General features: G+C 41.3%; 1 protein-coding gene across 9 annotated transcripts in view; it reads left to right on the forward strand.

Annotated features, from left to right (window-relative positions):
- PIKFYVE (phosphoinositide kinase, FYVE-type zinc finger containing) overlaps positions 1 to 16129 on the forward strand; it is a 65348-nt gene that overhangs the window by 608 nt on the left and 48611 nt on the right. For 2 of the 9 annotated variants that reach the window (XM_071747172.1, XM_071747177.1), the window contains exons 1-6: positions 431 to 586; positions 2946 to 3127; positions 4649 to 4828; positions 10408 to 10526; positions 13298 to 13469; positions 14198 to 14402. In XM_071747172.1, the coding sequence (XP_071603273.1) occupies positions 2956 to 3127; positions 4649 to 4828; positions 10408 to 10526; positions 13298 to 13469; positions 14198 to 14402 (848 nt within the window). In that variant the 5' untranslated portion in view covers positions 431 to 586; positions 2946 to 2955. Of the gene's footprint in view, positions 1 to 244; positions 587 to 683; positions 1038 to 2945; positions 3128 to 4648; positions 4890 to 9346; positions 9608 to 10407; positions 10527 to 13297; positions 13470 to 14197; positions 14403 to 16129 lie in introns of those variants that run through there. The other 7 variants (XM_071747173.1, XM_071747179.1, XM_071747175.1 and 4 more) reach the window with 7 other exon arrangements.

Here is a 16129-nt window from a genome sequence, read left to right on the forward strand (position 1 = left end):
CCGGGAGGAGCCTGCTCCCATCGCGGAGCTGGGGAAGGGGCCGCGGGGGGGGGGCTGGGTGGGTGGAGGCGGAGCGCCGTGCCGGGGCCGCGCGCTGTGGATCCGCCGGTGCGGAGGGCACCGCCCCGAAGGCCGTGGGCGGTGTGGAGGTTGTCGTGGAGCCTCCATTGGCGATGCCTGGGAGAGGAGCTCCGCTATCGGCGGGCGATTGGGCAGGGCTGGCGGGATCGCGGCAGGTTGCTAGGGGCGGGGCTGGCGTGGGGCCGGGGTGAGGGGGTGACAAGAGGCGGCACCGCTTTGGGCCTGCGTCCCGGCACCGCCACCCGCCAGGAGCAGGTGAGGCTGTCCCGGCCGGGGTCGGGCGAACCTGCCGGGGCTTCGCGAAGCTTCCCGGTAGGGGCTTCTCGGGGCGCGCGAGCCCTCCTCCTGAGGCCTGGCCTGGTCCGGTCCCGTTCGGTCCGGTCCTGTCCTTAATGGGCGGTGGCTCTTCTGGGGTTCGCTTCTTGGCCGCTGCCTGCGAGCAGCTTTGTGCTTCTTCCTTCCCGTCCCGTCGCAGGTGATCTTCCGGCTCCGCCATAGCAGGCGGGTGCGTGTCTGTGACGGGGGAAGGAAGGTGGAGGGTCCCCTGACAGGAGGGAAGGGAAAGCGAAGCAGAGCAGCCAGCTTGGCTGCGGTGCCGAGGTCGGAAGCGAGTGTGTGTGTGTGTAATGCAATTATGTGTAAATTACAACTCTTCAGCCTTTACACCCGGCGTGTGTTAGTCAGGTGCCTGGAAGTAGCATCCGAGTAACAAGGAGTGCCTGCATCCTTCTGGCACTGAGCGGTTCTGGTCAGTTTTCTGGGGTGCAGGGTGTCACAGAGCCGGCCTGGATGTAACTGCTGACCGCTCTATGGGAGGTTCCCATCCGCACTTGTTCTTTTACTGAGCTTGTGATTGCTGAAGACGTTGCAGCCTAAAGTTGCTTCAGATATATCCCCTCTGGCTTTTTGGTAAGGATCCTGAGGAGGATGTAGTCTGCTTTTGTGCCTGTTGACAGGTATGTGCACCTTTCTTTTTGATTTCCCATTATATACAAGTAAGTGTCTGTGTATCAGGTTTTTTTTGGAGAAGGTTTGTGTTTTAGTGAGAGAACTAGAGCTCTTTAGCTATGCAGTGTATTCCTTTTTCAAGTGCTGCACAGTCCAGAAAATCCAGGTGTTTCTGGAGCTAATGCCAACTACAGTGTTTTTTTTTCAGGATGTTTTAATTTGTCTAGTACTGTCGTCAGAGAAGCAATTACTGTGTTTTTTTTTGCCCCTGAAGCTAAAGTTTATTGTTCTAGAATCACATATATATATATATATATATATATATATAATGTATGCAAGTTCAGAGACTTCCTTGTTTACTTTTATCTTGCCAGGCTATAGTCAGTTTCTGCAAGATGAACATGGTTTCCTCTCAAATTTCTGGTTGCCTTCACAACAGCATTTTTAATGTGGTAGTATGCGTGTGAGCACAGCCCTGTTGTACACCCAGCATTTAAAAAGCAAATTATCAGTTCCCTTAAGTATTGAAGGAACAATTCCAAGTTTTCCTTATGATGTATTTTGCATGAACTGTGTTTTTTAGGGATGTTCAAATCATCTGTTGCAATAATACTGCTGAAATGCATAACAGCAAAAAATGCCGTGACTTATTGGGGAGAGGGATTCAGACTAAGACTCAGTTGTACACAGGGATCAAAGATTCTCTTGAAAATTTGTGAATAGTGTCTCTATGTCTCCTTGCTTAAGGATATGTATCAGTAAAACTCTGAGCTACAGCTGCTTACTCTGCAGAGCAACAAGGAGAAGTCCACTGAGCGGTCATGTTGTTGGTTTGCAGATGACATCTCTGTGTTTGTTGTGGTCAGACCTTGCCACGTGAGCTGCATGCAGCTTGTTAGCGCTTCCAATGTCGCTTGTCAACCACGTGCGTTTTCTCTGGAATGCATAGCTTTTCAGTGGGGCTTTTTAGAAGAAAGTGCTGTAGTCTGCTCTGCCTGTAGATTCTAGGGAGTAGTTGTGGAAATGGTATCTTGTGAAGGAGCATGTATCAGCTGCTGAGTGGGAAGTAGACTCATCAGGGTTTTGATCTTTGGTACAGGTAAAAGTCAGGCATCACAGCTGGGTTCCTTCCCATGTTTTTGCTCTGTGAATTGTTTCTCTTGGTCTTGCTTAAGCAAAGATGAAGGTTGTAAGCACCTTAGCCTAGCAGGCTAGAATAGCAGGCTTAGCGAGATAGAGTGGAAGAAATCAAATGTGTATTGAAGTATGACTCTTGGCTGTATGAAGACTTCGGTACATGGCAAGTAGGCTTAAGTTGCTTCCCTGGTAACTTGTACAAGGACCTGCATTGTAGTGCAGAGGGGAGGGGAGTGTTGTGCCACCAAACTTTATCTTGGAGTCCTGCTTTTGTTTGCAGTTTGTTCTGTTTTTCATTCTGAAGTTAATCTGGCCAAACAACTATGTTTTGTGCTTGCTCTGGCATGCTTATCTTCAGTTTTCTTCTTACAAGGGCTGTGTAAGTCGCAGCATTGACAGCTCTTCTCTTGAGGTGAAATTAAAACTTCTTTGTGATGTGCGTGCAGAATCTCCATTTGAAAACTTCAGGTTACCATAAAACAGCAACCAAAGTGTGTCATCCCACGGTGTAGTGGCTGCTTATGTACTTTGGTTGCATTGGAAGTTTAACTGGGAACTCTGAATTGCTCTCTGTTGAGGTGCTGATTTCTTGCCAGTGAATGGGCAGGGGACATGGTCTCCTAACTCTGGCACTCATGACCTGTGCTGGTAGCAGATGTCTGTGGTAGGTGTGGTGAATGTCCCCTTTTAGCATCTGATGAGGCACTTTCTCTTCAGTTGACAGAAGATGTTCTGTTTTGCCACCCTCTGAATAATGCATGTTGCTGAACTCTTTCCAGGGCACATGAAATGGCCACAGATGACAAATGGTCTCCAACACTGGACTCTGCCAGTGACCTACCTCGTTCTCCTAGCAGTCCATCTCATCTCACTCACTTCAAACCCCTGACTCCTGACCAGGATGAGCCTCCTTTCAAGTCAGCCTACAGTTCTTTTGTAAATCTCTTCCGTTTCAGCAAAGGTAGGTGCTTGGGGGAATGTGTTTTATTGATGCCCTCTGCTGCCATGTAGACTTGCAAAAATACCTCTGAATATAATACTGTAATGTCAAATTGCTGGACAAATTGATGGTGATAGAGTTCTTTTGTGAGGAATGTTGCATCTTGTTTTGGGGTGACATGTTAGAGCTTTTCTATGGAAGAAGGTAGCTGCAGGATGCTGGCTAGAAATTTGTGGCTTCCAACAAGTCAGAGGAAAGAGGAACAAACCAGTTAAGAGAGAGCTGCTTAGCTGGGCATCTGAATCTCCTTGGCTTGTATGAATTTTCTGGGGCTAAAAGCAGGAGTAACCCTCTACCAGCCTATATGAGCCAAATATGTGCTCACCTTTCAGTGCAAATTCTTACTCCAGACCTACTTGGCTCCTCACCTTCCTGTGCATCTTTTACCTTCAGTTGGGTGGCAGCTGAGCTGCAATAAATCAGTGTATTTACAGTAACTCCACCCTTAATTTGCATGGCTTAGGTGTTTCCCATCAAGAGATCTGAAGTGTTGTGAAAATTTTGAATACTAAAAAGTATTATTTGATTTTGGCCTTTGTACTATCATGTATCACGAAACGTTCTCAGAAGGCAAGCTCTTAAAGATTTATGTGAGCTTTTCTTTTTTGTTTCAAAGAAACATACTGCAAAGAGTGGTGAATGGAGATGCACCTTGGTTTTGTTCAAGAACTGTGTATCTCTTTGCTGGAGATTACAAACTGGTCAGCTGCTTTTGTTTAGTCTGTCCATTATCCAGCTCTGCTAAGCATACTTCTGCAATGTTTGGGCTAGGGAAAAAGAGCCAAGATATTTTTTTTTGTATAAGCAAACTGATCTGTCCTGGCTCTCCTTATGCAGAATGAAAAATAATTACTTGGTATGAATGCTATTAGAACCCATAGTAGAATATTATCTGTCATTATTCAGTTATTGAAGGTAACATAAGATGTGGACAATACTGGCTTCACGTGATTGTCTCTGACAAATGTAGCTGGAGTCAGGGAAGTGTTGTGTTGAACGAATGGGAGAACAACCTTGAAACAGCACATGAAATTGGCGTGTTACTGGAATCAGTGAGAACTTGTCTGTACTTGGTTGTCTGATAGGAAAGGATGGTTTATTAAAGGCTGTGATAATCTTAATGTGACCTCAGTACTGGCTTCTAACATAACTGAATAACTTTTCAGGGTAGTAGCTGATAAGCAAGCATCATTATTCCTGATAGCAAGCATAGTTCATGGGCTGCTGTTTGCTGTTTTAGATGCTTTTCGCATTAGGGATATTTCTGATATAGCCTGAACCTTGACATACAAGTTCTACATTATAGCCTGTTTCCATGTTTTGTATGGTACTTTTCAGGCTAAAAATTCATGTATTTTGCCATGTATAATCATGATTCAAAAGAGCTATTCATGAGAGCTTTTTACCCTTAGTTTTGCATGTGCTACTGTTTTTCTTTATCATGTCTGAACAGTTTCTTTCTTGCTTTTTGTTTAACTCCAGATGATGGAAGGCTTTCATCAACAGCTGAGAGAGCAGAAGCAGGACAGAGTGATCCCCAGGCCTTGAGTGATGGCTGGTCCAGTCCTCAGCATCCCACCAGGGCTCAATCTCTGAGGTCACCAGTTCCTTACAAAAAGCAACTGACTGGTGAGCTGCAAAGAAGATCTTCTACAACCCTGGGTAATTGCAGCTCTTTGTGCTACAAGGGAATGTTGGACTAGCCAGTCTGGGATGCTTAAGGGTGAGATGGAAAGAAGTGAACTGTGGTTTGTTGACTGTCTAGGTTTGGTATCGTGCTACACTGCTTCCATTAATGAGGTCACACTTGAACTTCAGAATCATGTTCCCTCCACCCTTCTTAGTTTTGTTAACATGTATGGGATTTTTACGAAGATGTCTACTCTTGGTAACCAGGTGAAAGTCCAGTACAGATGCTAGCATTTTCATCTCTTTCATTTGTGTGCTGTCTTAGTTGAACACATTCATCATCTTCCTCCTTGCCCTCTACTATTGTGCTATTTATTTGTGCCTTTCACAACAAAGCAATTAAGGTTGGTTTGTTTGTTTGTTTTTTAAAGCCCTTTCTCGAATGTCCCAAGTAGAGCAATGTACTCTTGGCTGATTTGCCAGTTTACTTTATTCTTGTATATCACTTGGAAATTATTTGGGGATTACAGGTTAGAAGCCTTTAGGTGAGGTAGGTTGTTTGGAACTCAAAATGGAGAGATAATCTTGTTGTTTTGACTTCCACTGGGACTTTTCAGGGAAATGAAACTTAGTCTAAGGTGTGAGGAGGAGCTGTTGCTGATTATTGCAGCTCCTTCTCAGGACCTCTGTTCATGTCCCTGGGTTTGGATGAAAATATGCTTAGAAAAATGTACATCAGTTTGGAAAGAAGTGAGGTTAGGCCAGGCAACAATTGCTGACTTTTTAAAAGATTTCTGTGAGATTGAGTGCTGAGTGGCTTTACTCACAGTTGGGTGTCTTCGTCTAAGTAGCCTTGGTGCTGTAACAAATGTGAACTCTGTAATGCAAGTAAAAGTGTACTGGATTTGTGAGGAAGTTTGAGGGGAGTTTTTCAGGTGATCTCATTGTATTTGAAAAAGGGAAAAATACTTATATCTTCCCTCTCCAAAAAATGGGGATCTTTTTTTTAAAATCAAACTTCAGAAAATTAATTTGCATGCCTTCTTTTATCTTAAAATGTACTGAGTAGTAAGACCTTTGAGGATTTCTGAACATTGAACAGAGAATTTTAGGTCTGCCATTGCAGAGGATGCTGGACTGCACAAATTATACTAGAAATTATTTCCATATATAAATTAAAAATATGAAAAGATGTTATGTGATTTACATGGACACATAGATTGGTTGGTCTCCTCACCCACTCAATTCAGTGATAGAGGTGGCTAATCTATTTGTTTTCTTGCAACCTTGTATCTGCAGGCCTATAAATGTCTCTCTAGGCTTGGCCTTTACTCAGATAATTTGTAGTATCAGCATTGTATTATACAGATAATTTGTAATATCAGCAAGTGTAGGCAGGAAAATGAGTAGGTCCTTCACAAAGGTCTCTCTAACCTATTTGAGTTTAAAAAACATGCCAAGCTGAAGCAAATCTGAGAGGAATACATAAATAAAAAGGCTGCTGGTGCTTCTGAAAAGTGATGAAATGAAATTGCTTGTGAAGATGCTGACTTCCACCCCTTGTTTGTCCATTTCTCTGCATAGCAGATATTCTTATGGCTCAAGGACTGGGTTTGCTGACAGCTGCAAGTGCAGAACAACATGGAGAGATGGTGGCTTTTATAGGAGACTGTTTAGCATCAGATAGGTAGTATTTCAGTCCCTTCAGAACTGCTTACACAAAAACATTACAACAGCATCTTACTGGCTCCTGTGGAAACAGGAGAAGCTGCTGGATTCCTGGCCTTGCATCGGGGGTGCTATGAGGTTTGTACAGCTGAAGAACCAGTGCTGAGACTCAGCACTTGTTTCTGTGGCCTCCCTCTTGGGTAATTTGTTGGATTGTCATGTACTGGAGTAGTGTGCTGGGGAGCTGGTGTGACTTGTGCAGTGCTAGTGGGCCCCGCTGGTTGTACTGGACTGTGTTTTTGTGTCCTGTTAATTGATCACTTCCAAGGTGCTGGATTGAACCAAGATGGTCTCGTACTGAGGTAATGTCACAGTTTGCAAATCCAGTTTAAGGAGAACTAGAAATGCTGACCAATTGGAGAGGGACATTTGGTACTTAAAAGATTTCTAGCTTCTTGCCCTCTCATGCAGGATAATCCTGTTATTGCTAGACGGTTGTAGCAGACTGGCAGCAATTAGGGAATGGCAAAGGAGTTTAGTAGGAGTAAGGAAAGGCCAATATGAGGGAAAAGAAGCTCTGCATGTGTATTAGTTACAGGGAGTCATAAAGAACATGAGTTATTACCAGAGTGTAATTAAATTGGTTTTAGAATATGAAAATGGGTTTTTCAAAATGAAGTTACATACAGCTTTCATACATTTCACGACAGTATGGCAGTGACTTGGGGAAGATGTGGTGTTTGAACTGTGATAGTGAACTTGATTATGAAGTGATAGAGTTTGGCAGTGAATAATTAGAAATTAAATCACATTAGCTGATATTAGCAAAACTATGGTATCCCTGGTGAGGGTATTTGTTCATTGTTGAAACTGTGAAGCTCTCTGTCTTAACTCTTGTCTTAGTGCATGGTCAGTTCTCTTTGTAAACTAAACCTAGGTTGAGTTGTAACAAAGTAAATCTTGTTGGGTTTTTGATTTGTCATTAACTGTAAAATAAATGCTAAAATACATGGGGTAATGAAAGAAACTCTGAAAAAGGGTATTTCAGTAATTGAAGATTCATAACTCTTGTGTAATTTACTGACCAAATCTTTGTCCTGAACTCAGAAGAGTGTACTGAGTAGGAAGTCATAGCTGGAATGACATTGCTGGTCCCTTCCCAGTGAGCACAGTTCGGGTAGGGAGAATAGGAAAAAGAGGAGAAAAACAAACTATTTCAGAGGACATGTAGATTCTGGCAAGGATCAGCAGGCATGAATACATATGGAAGGACTAGGGTTACTATTGAGATATGAGAATTTATTTTTTTGTTTTTAGCCGTAAGAGTTAGTTTATAGCATAAGATGAATACACAGTTTAGAAATAAGTCACAAATGCAAGGTGGGGCTCTTTGGGTATGTTGGGGTTTTCTTCACTGAATATGAAGAATGGGAATGGATAGGAGAAACAAAATTTTTGCATGAACTGGTAGTCCTGAAAAGAAGTGTTGTGCACTCATGTTGGTGTGCTACATTGAAGGGCTGAGATGCAGCTGGCTTTTGTTTGTTCAATGCAAAACTGTATTAAGTGAAACTTTACTTTCTTGTATGAGTGTTTGGCTGGGAAAGAAAGTAAATGGATGAAGATATGGTAGACTGAGAAAGTATGATTCTAAATATCAAAAGAACATGAGGAAGTTGTCATCACTTCCTGTAGTTATTTTTTTCCTGAATGAACAACAACAAGCAAAAGTCTGGAGAGCTGATCTGGTTGTCATAGCAGATTAAACATATTTTACATATAATTAAATATTGTTTAAAATAACGTGTGTTAATTTTAAACAGGGCTGTGTGGGGGTTTTTTTTGGGGGGGAGGGAGGTGTGTGGGTTTTTTGAGCATTGTTTTTGGGGGTATTTTTAGTTGGTTTTGTTTGTTAGCATATATTGAGTTTGCTGCTTTAGGAGCACTAAAAAAGCTTAGCCCTACTTAGATGTAAGTGTGGTCAACCCTCTCATAACCAAATTAAAAGAAAGTATGAAATATCTTCAGAAGCACAACTGATGGTGGGCTGATGATGTGGACAAAGGAAGAAAAATACTCTTATGTTCTAGTTTCTGTGTTTGGAAGGAAGTGTGAGTTTTCTAGATTTAATAGTGAAATAAGGGAGTACAGTTACAGTGCTGAAAACAGGCACATCTAAAAATTGTGCATGCATTAACTGAGAAAATTGCTGTGGTGTTTATAGTAATGGAATTCAGCTCAAGAGTAAAAGTTAATGTAAGATTTATACCTACGGATTCTTGTGTAAGGATGATGTGTAACACACTTTTTAGGAAAAGTGTGTTAGGTTAACCCTGTGCTCTTACTGCTGGTGGCATGCTTTCTCTAATGTAGATTCCAGCCTTTTGACTTTGTTTTGTGCAACAGGAAAAGGGCATCTACCTTAACCAAAGAGAGAGTGTTGAGTTATCTGTGGCATTTCCTCAGTGCTGTGTATGCTCATACTTGGGGAACCACTTGCCTGACGAGATTTGTAGCTAGTTAGGCAGGAGCTTGGTAGTAATTTTTTTAATTGAAAGCAACATTCTGGAAAGAAGACCCTCCTGAATTCAAAAGTTAAAACAGTGAAGTCCAGGAAGTATATGTCGTAGATCTTGTGATAGAAGGAAAAGCCAATGGTTTCTATGGTATTACCAATGTTTTCTTGAAATTCTGAACTCCCCTTAATCACTCAAATGCTCTGCTTGGTACATTGCTGAAAAGTATATTTGCTTTACTTTTTAAAAAAATAAATGCCAAGTGGCCAGCCATTAGCACTATAGAATCCCTTTAAAATCATTGGCTGTCATGGGTTTTTTTTTTTGCATAGGTCATTAAACAGCTGTAAGTGGGCTGATCGACTAAAAATATCTCCTAAGAACCTGAAGAGGAGGCATGGAACCCCAAAGTTTTAATTACATTATTCTTAAGGGTTTTGATCTGTACATAGAGGAGTAGTTGGGTCCTTGCTGCATGGCAACAGTTAACATGCTTCTGCTGGTGTTATCAGCATTCTGCTGACATCAGTGATATCTACAGCAGTAAACAGAAAGCAGCCATGTCTGTTCAGCTTGTACTGGGAGGAATCAAAATAATATACTAGTCAGATGGAGAACAGCGAAACTGGTAAGAAATTTTAATCTATTCAGAAAAGTAGTTGGTGAAGAAAAGTGGCTCTGAAAGTATTTAAATGCTCAGATAAATACAACACTGCAGATATTTCTTGGGAGAAGGATCCTTTTTGTATTTCATACAGCAATGCTTCAATGTAATCTAGCATTTTATAGCAAAGAAATTAACTGCACTGCCTTTTTATCAGGACCCTCTTTGCTATAGTTGAGCAAGATTGACTGTTTGAATTTTCAATAACTTTACTTTCTTTACTTTTTTCCTAGAAAATAATAAAAACTAAAAAAAAGTGAACTTTTGTATTCATTTTATTCTGAACTACTGTTTTTAAAAGAAACTGCATTATCAAGTCCTGAGACTTGCTGTAGTAATTTATAAATAAGTTCAGATTATGGTATTGACTTACACGAGTCCTAGAATGGATGTGAATATTGTTGCAATTATTTTGTATGTATCAATATCCAGACAGTGCCCTAAAATGAGACTTCAGACCGTTACAAGCTTCATATAATAGGGTGAAAAGAACTTAGTTAGAAGATGTTTTCCTTCTCAGAGAACTTAACTCGGTTCTTGTAAACACCAGGGATGACATTTAAGGTGTCAGTCAAAGCAAGCGATCTGCCAGCAGAAGCTCCTCTGGGGGAGAAGAGTGCAAGGCCAAGGAGTGAAACACCCTGTGCCCTTGTAAAGTGCATATATATATGACAACATTTCTCCCTCTAGATAGCATTCTGTGCTGAGTTATGAATGTTGATGTATATTCAGAGAAATGAACACTGCTGTGCCTTCCCTTTCAGACAGCCGAAGGAAAGTAGAGCCACCTCTTGGAGGTCATGATCCCCGGACAGCTGTCCAGTTACGGAGCCTCAGCACTGTTTTAAAGCGCCTCAAAGAAATAATGGAGGGGAAGAGCCAGGTACTGCTGGGGGACATGCAGGATGAACTGTTTTGAAACTGAACTGTTTAATGGGATTCTCGGCACTTAATTTTCAGATCCATCACACAGATTTTTTTTCAGATGTTTGAAGGATGAGTGAATAAACTCAAAAATTATTGTGTGGGTGCGGGGAAAAAAAAGGTTGATGCTGATTTTTGACTTGTCAGACATCCCAATTGTGGGATTGAAGCATTGCAGTTGTTCAGCTTCTTGAACTTGGACCAGATTATCTCATTTTAGACTCCTTCCCTCTTCTATACTGGCTAATGCAGGATTACCTGGTGGTTTTCTCCCTTGAAGGCTAACCATGGGCAGGTGAAACACATTGACTGTCACAAATAGTAATGAGAATTCTAACAATATATGAAATCTCTGCTCTGTTAATGACTGGTCAAAAATACTTGCTTAAAAGGCTTGCTCTGTTATTTCTTTTGTTCAGCTGGATAAGGTTATGGTAGTTGATACTGGCATGCTGATTTTACCTTTCTCTGCTATGTTGGACCATACCTTTAAGGGAAGTATCTAGGTATGAAAAGAAGCCACAACTATTTTTAAGTTATTAATAACTGTGTCTGAGAGCAAGACATGAACAGGCAAAAGTACATGTAATTAAACTGAATGAAGAGGAGAGAGGCTTTTGGATTGGTAGCTTTTACAACCAGACTGAGTAAACTCACTTATCTTCCAGTGGTATTCTGCTTGTAAGAGTAACTTTGCTTTGGTCAAAAGGGTGGTGTTTTTGAGGGTGAAACAGAAGCCTTGCATTGCAGTAAGTAGGGCACTGAGTGTGACACCTACTAATATTTTGGTTTATGGCACCTTGTGAAGGCTATGGACATTTTCAGGCATCTTTGAAACTATTGGAGAAGTGCTCCAGCAGCCAGGGTGTACGTAAAGGAATACATCCAGGTCTTTCTCAGAAAGTGGGATATTAGTTGTCAGCATGCTGACTGTTGTTAAATGGTAATGCATTACTGCCCTTAGCTCCAGCCATGCCTTGCTTGAGTTACTCTGGGCAACACTTTCTTCCTATATTGGACTTGAACAGTCTCTACAGGAGACCACTGTTGGAGAAAGGATGTGTCAGATCCTGGAAGATGATGCTGTAATCAACAGTGCTAACAGGGGCCACACTTCTGTCCTGAACCCTTCCTTGTGGGCTGTTCGTGTTGTGAGCATTGCCTCTGACTTGAGCAAGCCAGAGAGCTGGAAGGTGTCCCCAGCAGTGTCTGGGTTTCTAAACACCAAATCTTGTGCCCGTGGGGTGGATGATGGGCAGAAGCACCACTGCTTGGAACAGCCACTCTCTGGGGGGCAGAACCAGAGACTTGGCTTACGCAGAGCTGTGCAAAAACTGTTAATGGGCATCTCCTGCAGCTGTGCAGCAGTAACTTGGCAAAGGGGTTCACTGCATCTTTCCTGGCCTGAAGCTTAGAGTTCATCTTAATTTCTAGACTTTCTTAAACACTAGGCTGATTTGAGCAGTCTCAGACTTCTCTGTAGAAGTTTTCTTGGGCAAGGGCTGCATGAAATTGTGGTCTTGTTAATCACAGCTATTTTGGTCTCAAAATTGTCCTAGCAGCTGTGTCAAATTTAGTTTTGTGAACATTAAAATGAAAAAAACAATTCTGGGTATGCTGTGCCTTGTTTTTTCCTCTTCTTTTTTTTTTTTTCTTTTTTGTTATGTGAAAATCAGCGTATAGCTCACTTTTCTTCTCTGTGGTTCTTCTCTTTCTGGGTTGTTTTAAGAAAATTTTTGCAGCACTTTCTCTTCCTAAGAAGAATGGCTTTCAGTCTCTGGAAGAGCTTTCAGTCTCTGAAGAGGCTTATTGCCAGAATGGAACTCAAGCAAAGAGTGTTTCACAAACAGAGCTGTCATGTGACTGTTAGCAGTTGTCTCCCTCTGTGGTAACTGCAGCTTGTGTGCTCAGAATCATAATGGAGAGACTTGTATTGCTCTGCTTGTAGCTACATCACCAAATGGAAATTTTAACTCTTTGCTTTCAAGTCTTAAAACCAAGATAAAAATGATAAAAATGTGGCTGCACCCATGCTGTAAATCAGTATGTGTGTACTCCACGCTTGTCTTCACACAGCAGCTAACCTGAAGTTTTGAAACAACATCAATTTGACACACAGGATTTTACAACTGTTTTGTAAAGGTTTTAAAGAATTTGGTCATGTAGCATAACTTTTTATATGTATCTGTAATCCCTTCAAATCCCAGTATTAGCTGTTGAAATGATCTTCCTGCACTGGTAATTCCTGACAACTTGATATATTCCTTGATAACAGCTTCAAGTAATGTGTGGGTTTTGTTTGGTTGTTTTTAATTTTAATTTTTTAAAATAAAAATGCTAATTGAGAGTCTGTCATGTGCTAGGAGCAAATGAGAGAATAGCAGTCAGTACTCCATATGCTTGTTTCTTCTTGACCTTTATCTTCAGCTCGTGATAGGCTTTTTTGCGTCCATCTTGGATCAAAAGGGCAAAAGCTTACTAGATTTTTTTCTCACAGTTAAGAACTCCCCCAGCCCTCTGACTCCCTATAAAATCACATGAAAAATCCTTTCTGTGGATGTGTGCTTATACACAAGAGTGCGCACACACACACACACACACACACACACACACACACAAAAAAAAATATGGAATTCTTTTTCACATGCAGTCTACGAAGTAGTCATAAACATGCTTTTTACAAAAAAAAGGAAAAAAAACTTTTTTTTTTTCTGCTGCCTTCCTTCGTAGGACAGTGACTTGAAGCAGTACTGGATGCCTGATAGCCAGTGCAAAGAATGCTACGACTGCAGTGAGAAATTCACCACCTTCCGTCGGAGGCACCACTGTCGACTTTGTGGGCAGATCTTCTGTAGTCGATGCTGCAATCAGGAAATCCCTGGAAAATTCATGGGCTACACAGGTAGAGTTTGTCTGTTGAGAAGCCAAACATTCTCTGTGTGCTCTGCTCTGTTTGGACTACTGAATTCTAGATTCTGGCATCTGCTAGAACATGCTGTATAGATATCTAGTGGGCTTAGAAATAAGCAAAAAGAATCACAGGACCTAATTCTACTAATTTTTTCAGGCACGATGGTGGGTTATGCCATGCCTACTTATTTTTACCAACTCTGTATCCATAACAACATAACAAATACGGCTCTCTTTAACAAGGATATTCACTAAAAAAGCATGCCCAAGTAAAAGCAGCTCCTAATAATATTAGTTTTAAAATGTAATGGGACACGTGTTCTAATTGAAGGTGAAGGAAATTTTCAAATACCATTTGCCAAACTCTCAGTGTCTCCTGATGGGGGTAATGATTTCCAGATGTAAGCTGGTATGTCATATATGACTGTCTCTCATTCCACAGTTTGTGTGCACATGTGCTCTCTCTTCCCCTCCTCTGCTACTTCTCTCTCTCTTACCAGTCATGTGTTCTGCATGATTTGACTTGGAGAAATTTCCTGGGTGTATAATTATCTGAGGTTTTGTTCTTTAAAGGAATATGAGAACTCGACTTAAATATGCAAAGAGGTTTTGAAGCAGGAAATCCTTCTTTTTCACCACTACATATCTCTGATCCTCTAGGAACAGAGTACTGTTTGTTTGCTCCTGTTCACTTACACTCCATGGTTCCCCTTTCCATAGGGGATCTCCGAGCCTGCACTTACTGCCGTAAAATAGCCTTAAGCTATGCACACTCCACAGACAGTAACTCCATTGGAGAAGACTTAAATGCTCTGTCAGATTCTACATGTGCTGTGTCAGTGGATCCTGGTGAGCCGCGCACACCGGTCGGGAGCCGCAAAGCGAGCCGCAACATCTTTCTGGAGGAGGATCTGACCTGGCAAAGGTAAAGTGAATGCCTGCATTCTGAGCTCCAGGATCTTAACTGTTTTCAGGCTTACACCTGCCTAGACTAAAGTTGCTGGTTTCCATCAGAGAAACTTAGAAGTATCTCCTGTAAGAAGTATCTTATCCTGTGGTTGCTTCTAATACTCTTCTCTTCAAGTTGAAATGTGGAAGCTTTTCTAGTGGAGTTTTAAGTTATTTGCAGTTCTTCCTTTAATCTGTTGAATCAATGATTCTATACCAGTGACAGAGCAGTTTTTTTAGCTTCAGAGTTAAAAAAGACAAAACCAAAAACCATCCCTTCGAACCACCCATGTACTGAGGTGCAAGTCAATGTACCGCTGACTCTTTACCTGTCAGGTTTTGGATTGGGTGAGATGCTGTCTGTACATAAGAGAGAAATGGTGGAAGTAATCAGTCATTTCAACTGAAGTGGGATTGAAAGGACAGCTATGAAGGTTCTGATCTCCTTTCAAGGGGCATTTCTTCTAACTGCTTTTGAATGGGGGAATATGTTTGGAAGATGAATAAAAGAGTACTGTACTTCCTATGAAGTGGTATGCAAGTTAATTTTGGAGGATCTTGATTTAATTTAGTGTGGGAGGAGGAAGAACTAATGAGATGTAGTGTTGGTGCTTATTTCCCTAAAATCAGAAGAACAGACTGAGGAGGTTTTGAGTCAGAACCTTTCTTTAAGTGAGAAATAGCACTAGTGACATGTGCCTGTCTCAACAGATCTTTTTTAGTGTTTCTGGTGATACAAAAATAAAAACCTCAAAATACTGTCTTCAGAAGATGCCCTGACTCTTGGTTTGTATGTTGTTTTTCAGAGTATGGTGCTTCTATATGGAAGCATTTAAATAATTAGCTTTAGGCCTAAATAAAGGAAAGCATTTCTGGTTCAATGTCATGGTCATCTAAAGCAGTAATGTTGCAATGCTTGGGATAAGTACTGCCAAATTTTGAATTACAGAATAAGTGCATGTGCTTGGAATGTTCCTCTTCTGGTGTACAAAATAATAGAAGGCATCATTAGTTCTGTCTTCTGATGTGTTAAGTGTCTTCATTTCAACAGCTTGTAGACATGAACATGTAAAGAAAGTATTTATATCTTTATTTTGTGGCCCTTGCAGCACTCAAGAAAAAATACTGCCTATTCTTGTAAGGCTGATAACTTTCTATACTAGAACACTTAAATGTGTTGGGAGACACAGAATAAACACGTGCTGCTTTTGTGTGGGGGAGGGAGAGAGATTCATATTAGGTGGTTTATTGTTGCTTTAGGAGGATTAAAATTTTATTCAGTGCTTGTTGCTCTTAAAATGTGAAACTGCTACAGTGCTTTTTTGATACTGTGCTTGGTAATTTTCTGATTGACCTACAGTTTAAATTCAAGATTTTGAGCTTAAACACCACTGCAGTGGAAAGTGGCAACTCACACTTTCATAATGGAAGCACATTTTTTTTTCTAGTATGTGGCTTCTCTGCAAGTTGTTTGCTTCAGAAGAAAACTTGGGAATTGAGTCTCTTCCCAAGATAATGTATCTGAGATAAGGCTCTTTCCTCTGTTGCTGTCATATGCTGTGAAGCTGAGGAAAGCATTTAGGGGAGTGATGCTTGCTTGCTTGTCTTACATTGCTCCGCTCTTTAAGCAGCTGGAACATAGTAGGTTTGTGTTCCTGATTTCACTTACTTGAAGGGCTTTAAAAGAGTGGTGCACTCTGAGAA

The sequence above is a fragment of the Heliangelus exortis genome, chromosome 6 (genome assembly GCF_036169615.1).
Source record: "Heliangelus exortis chromosome 6, bHelExo1.hap1, whole genome shotgun sequence".
Classification (NCBI taxonomy): Eukaryota; Metazoa; Chordata; class Aves; order Apodiformes; family Trochilidae; genus Heliangelus; species Heliangelus exortis.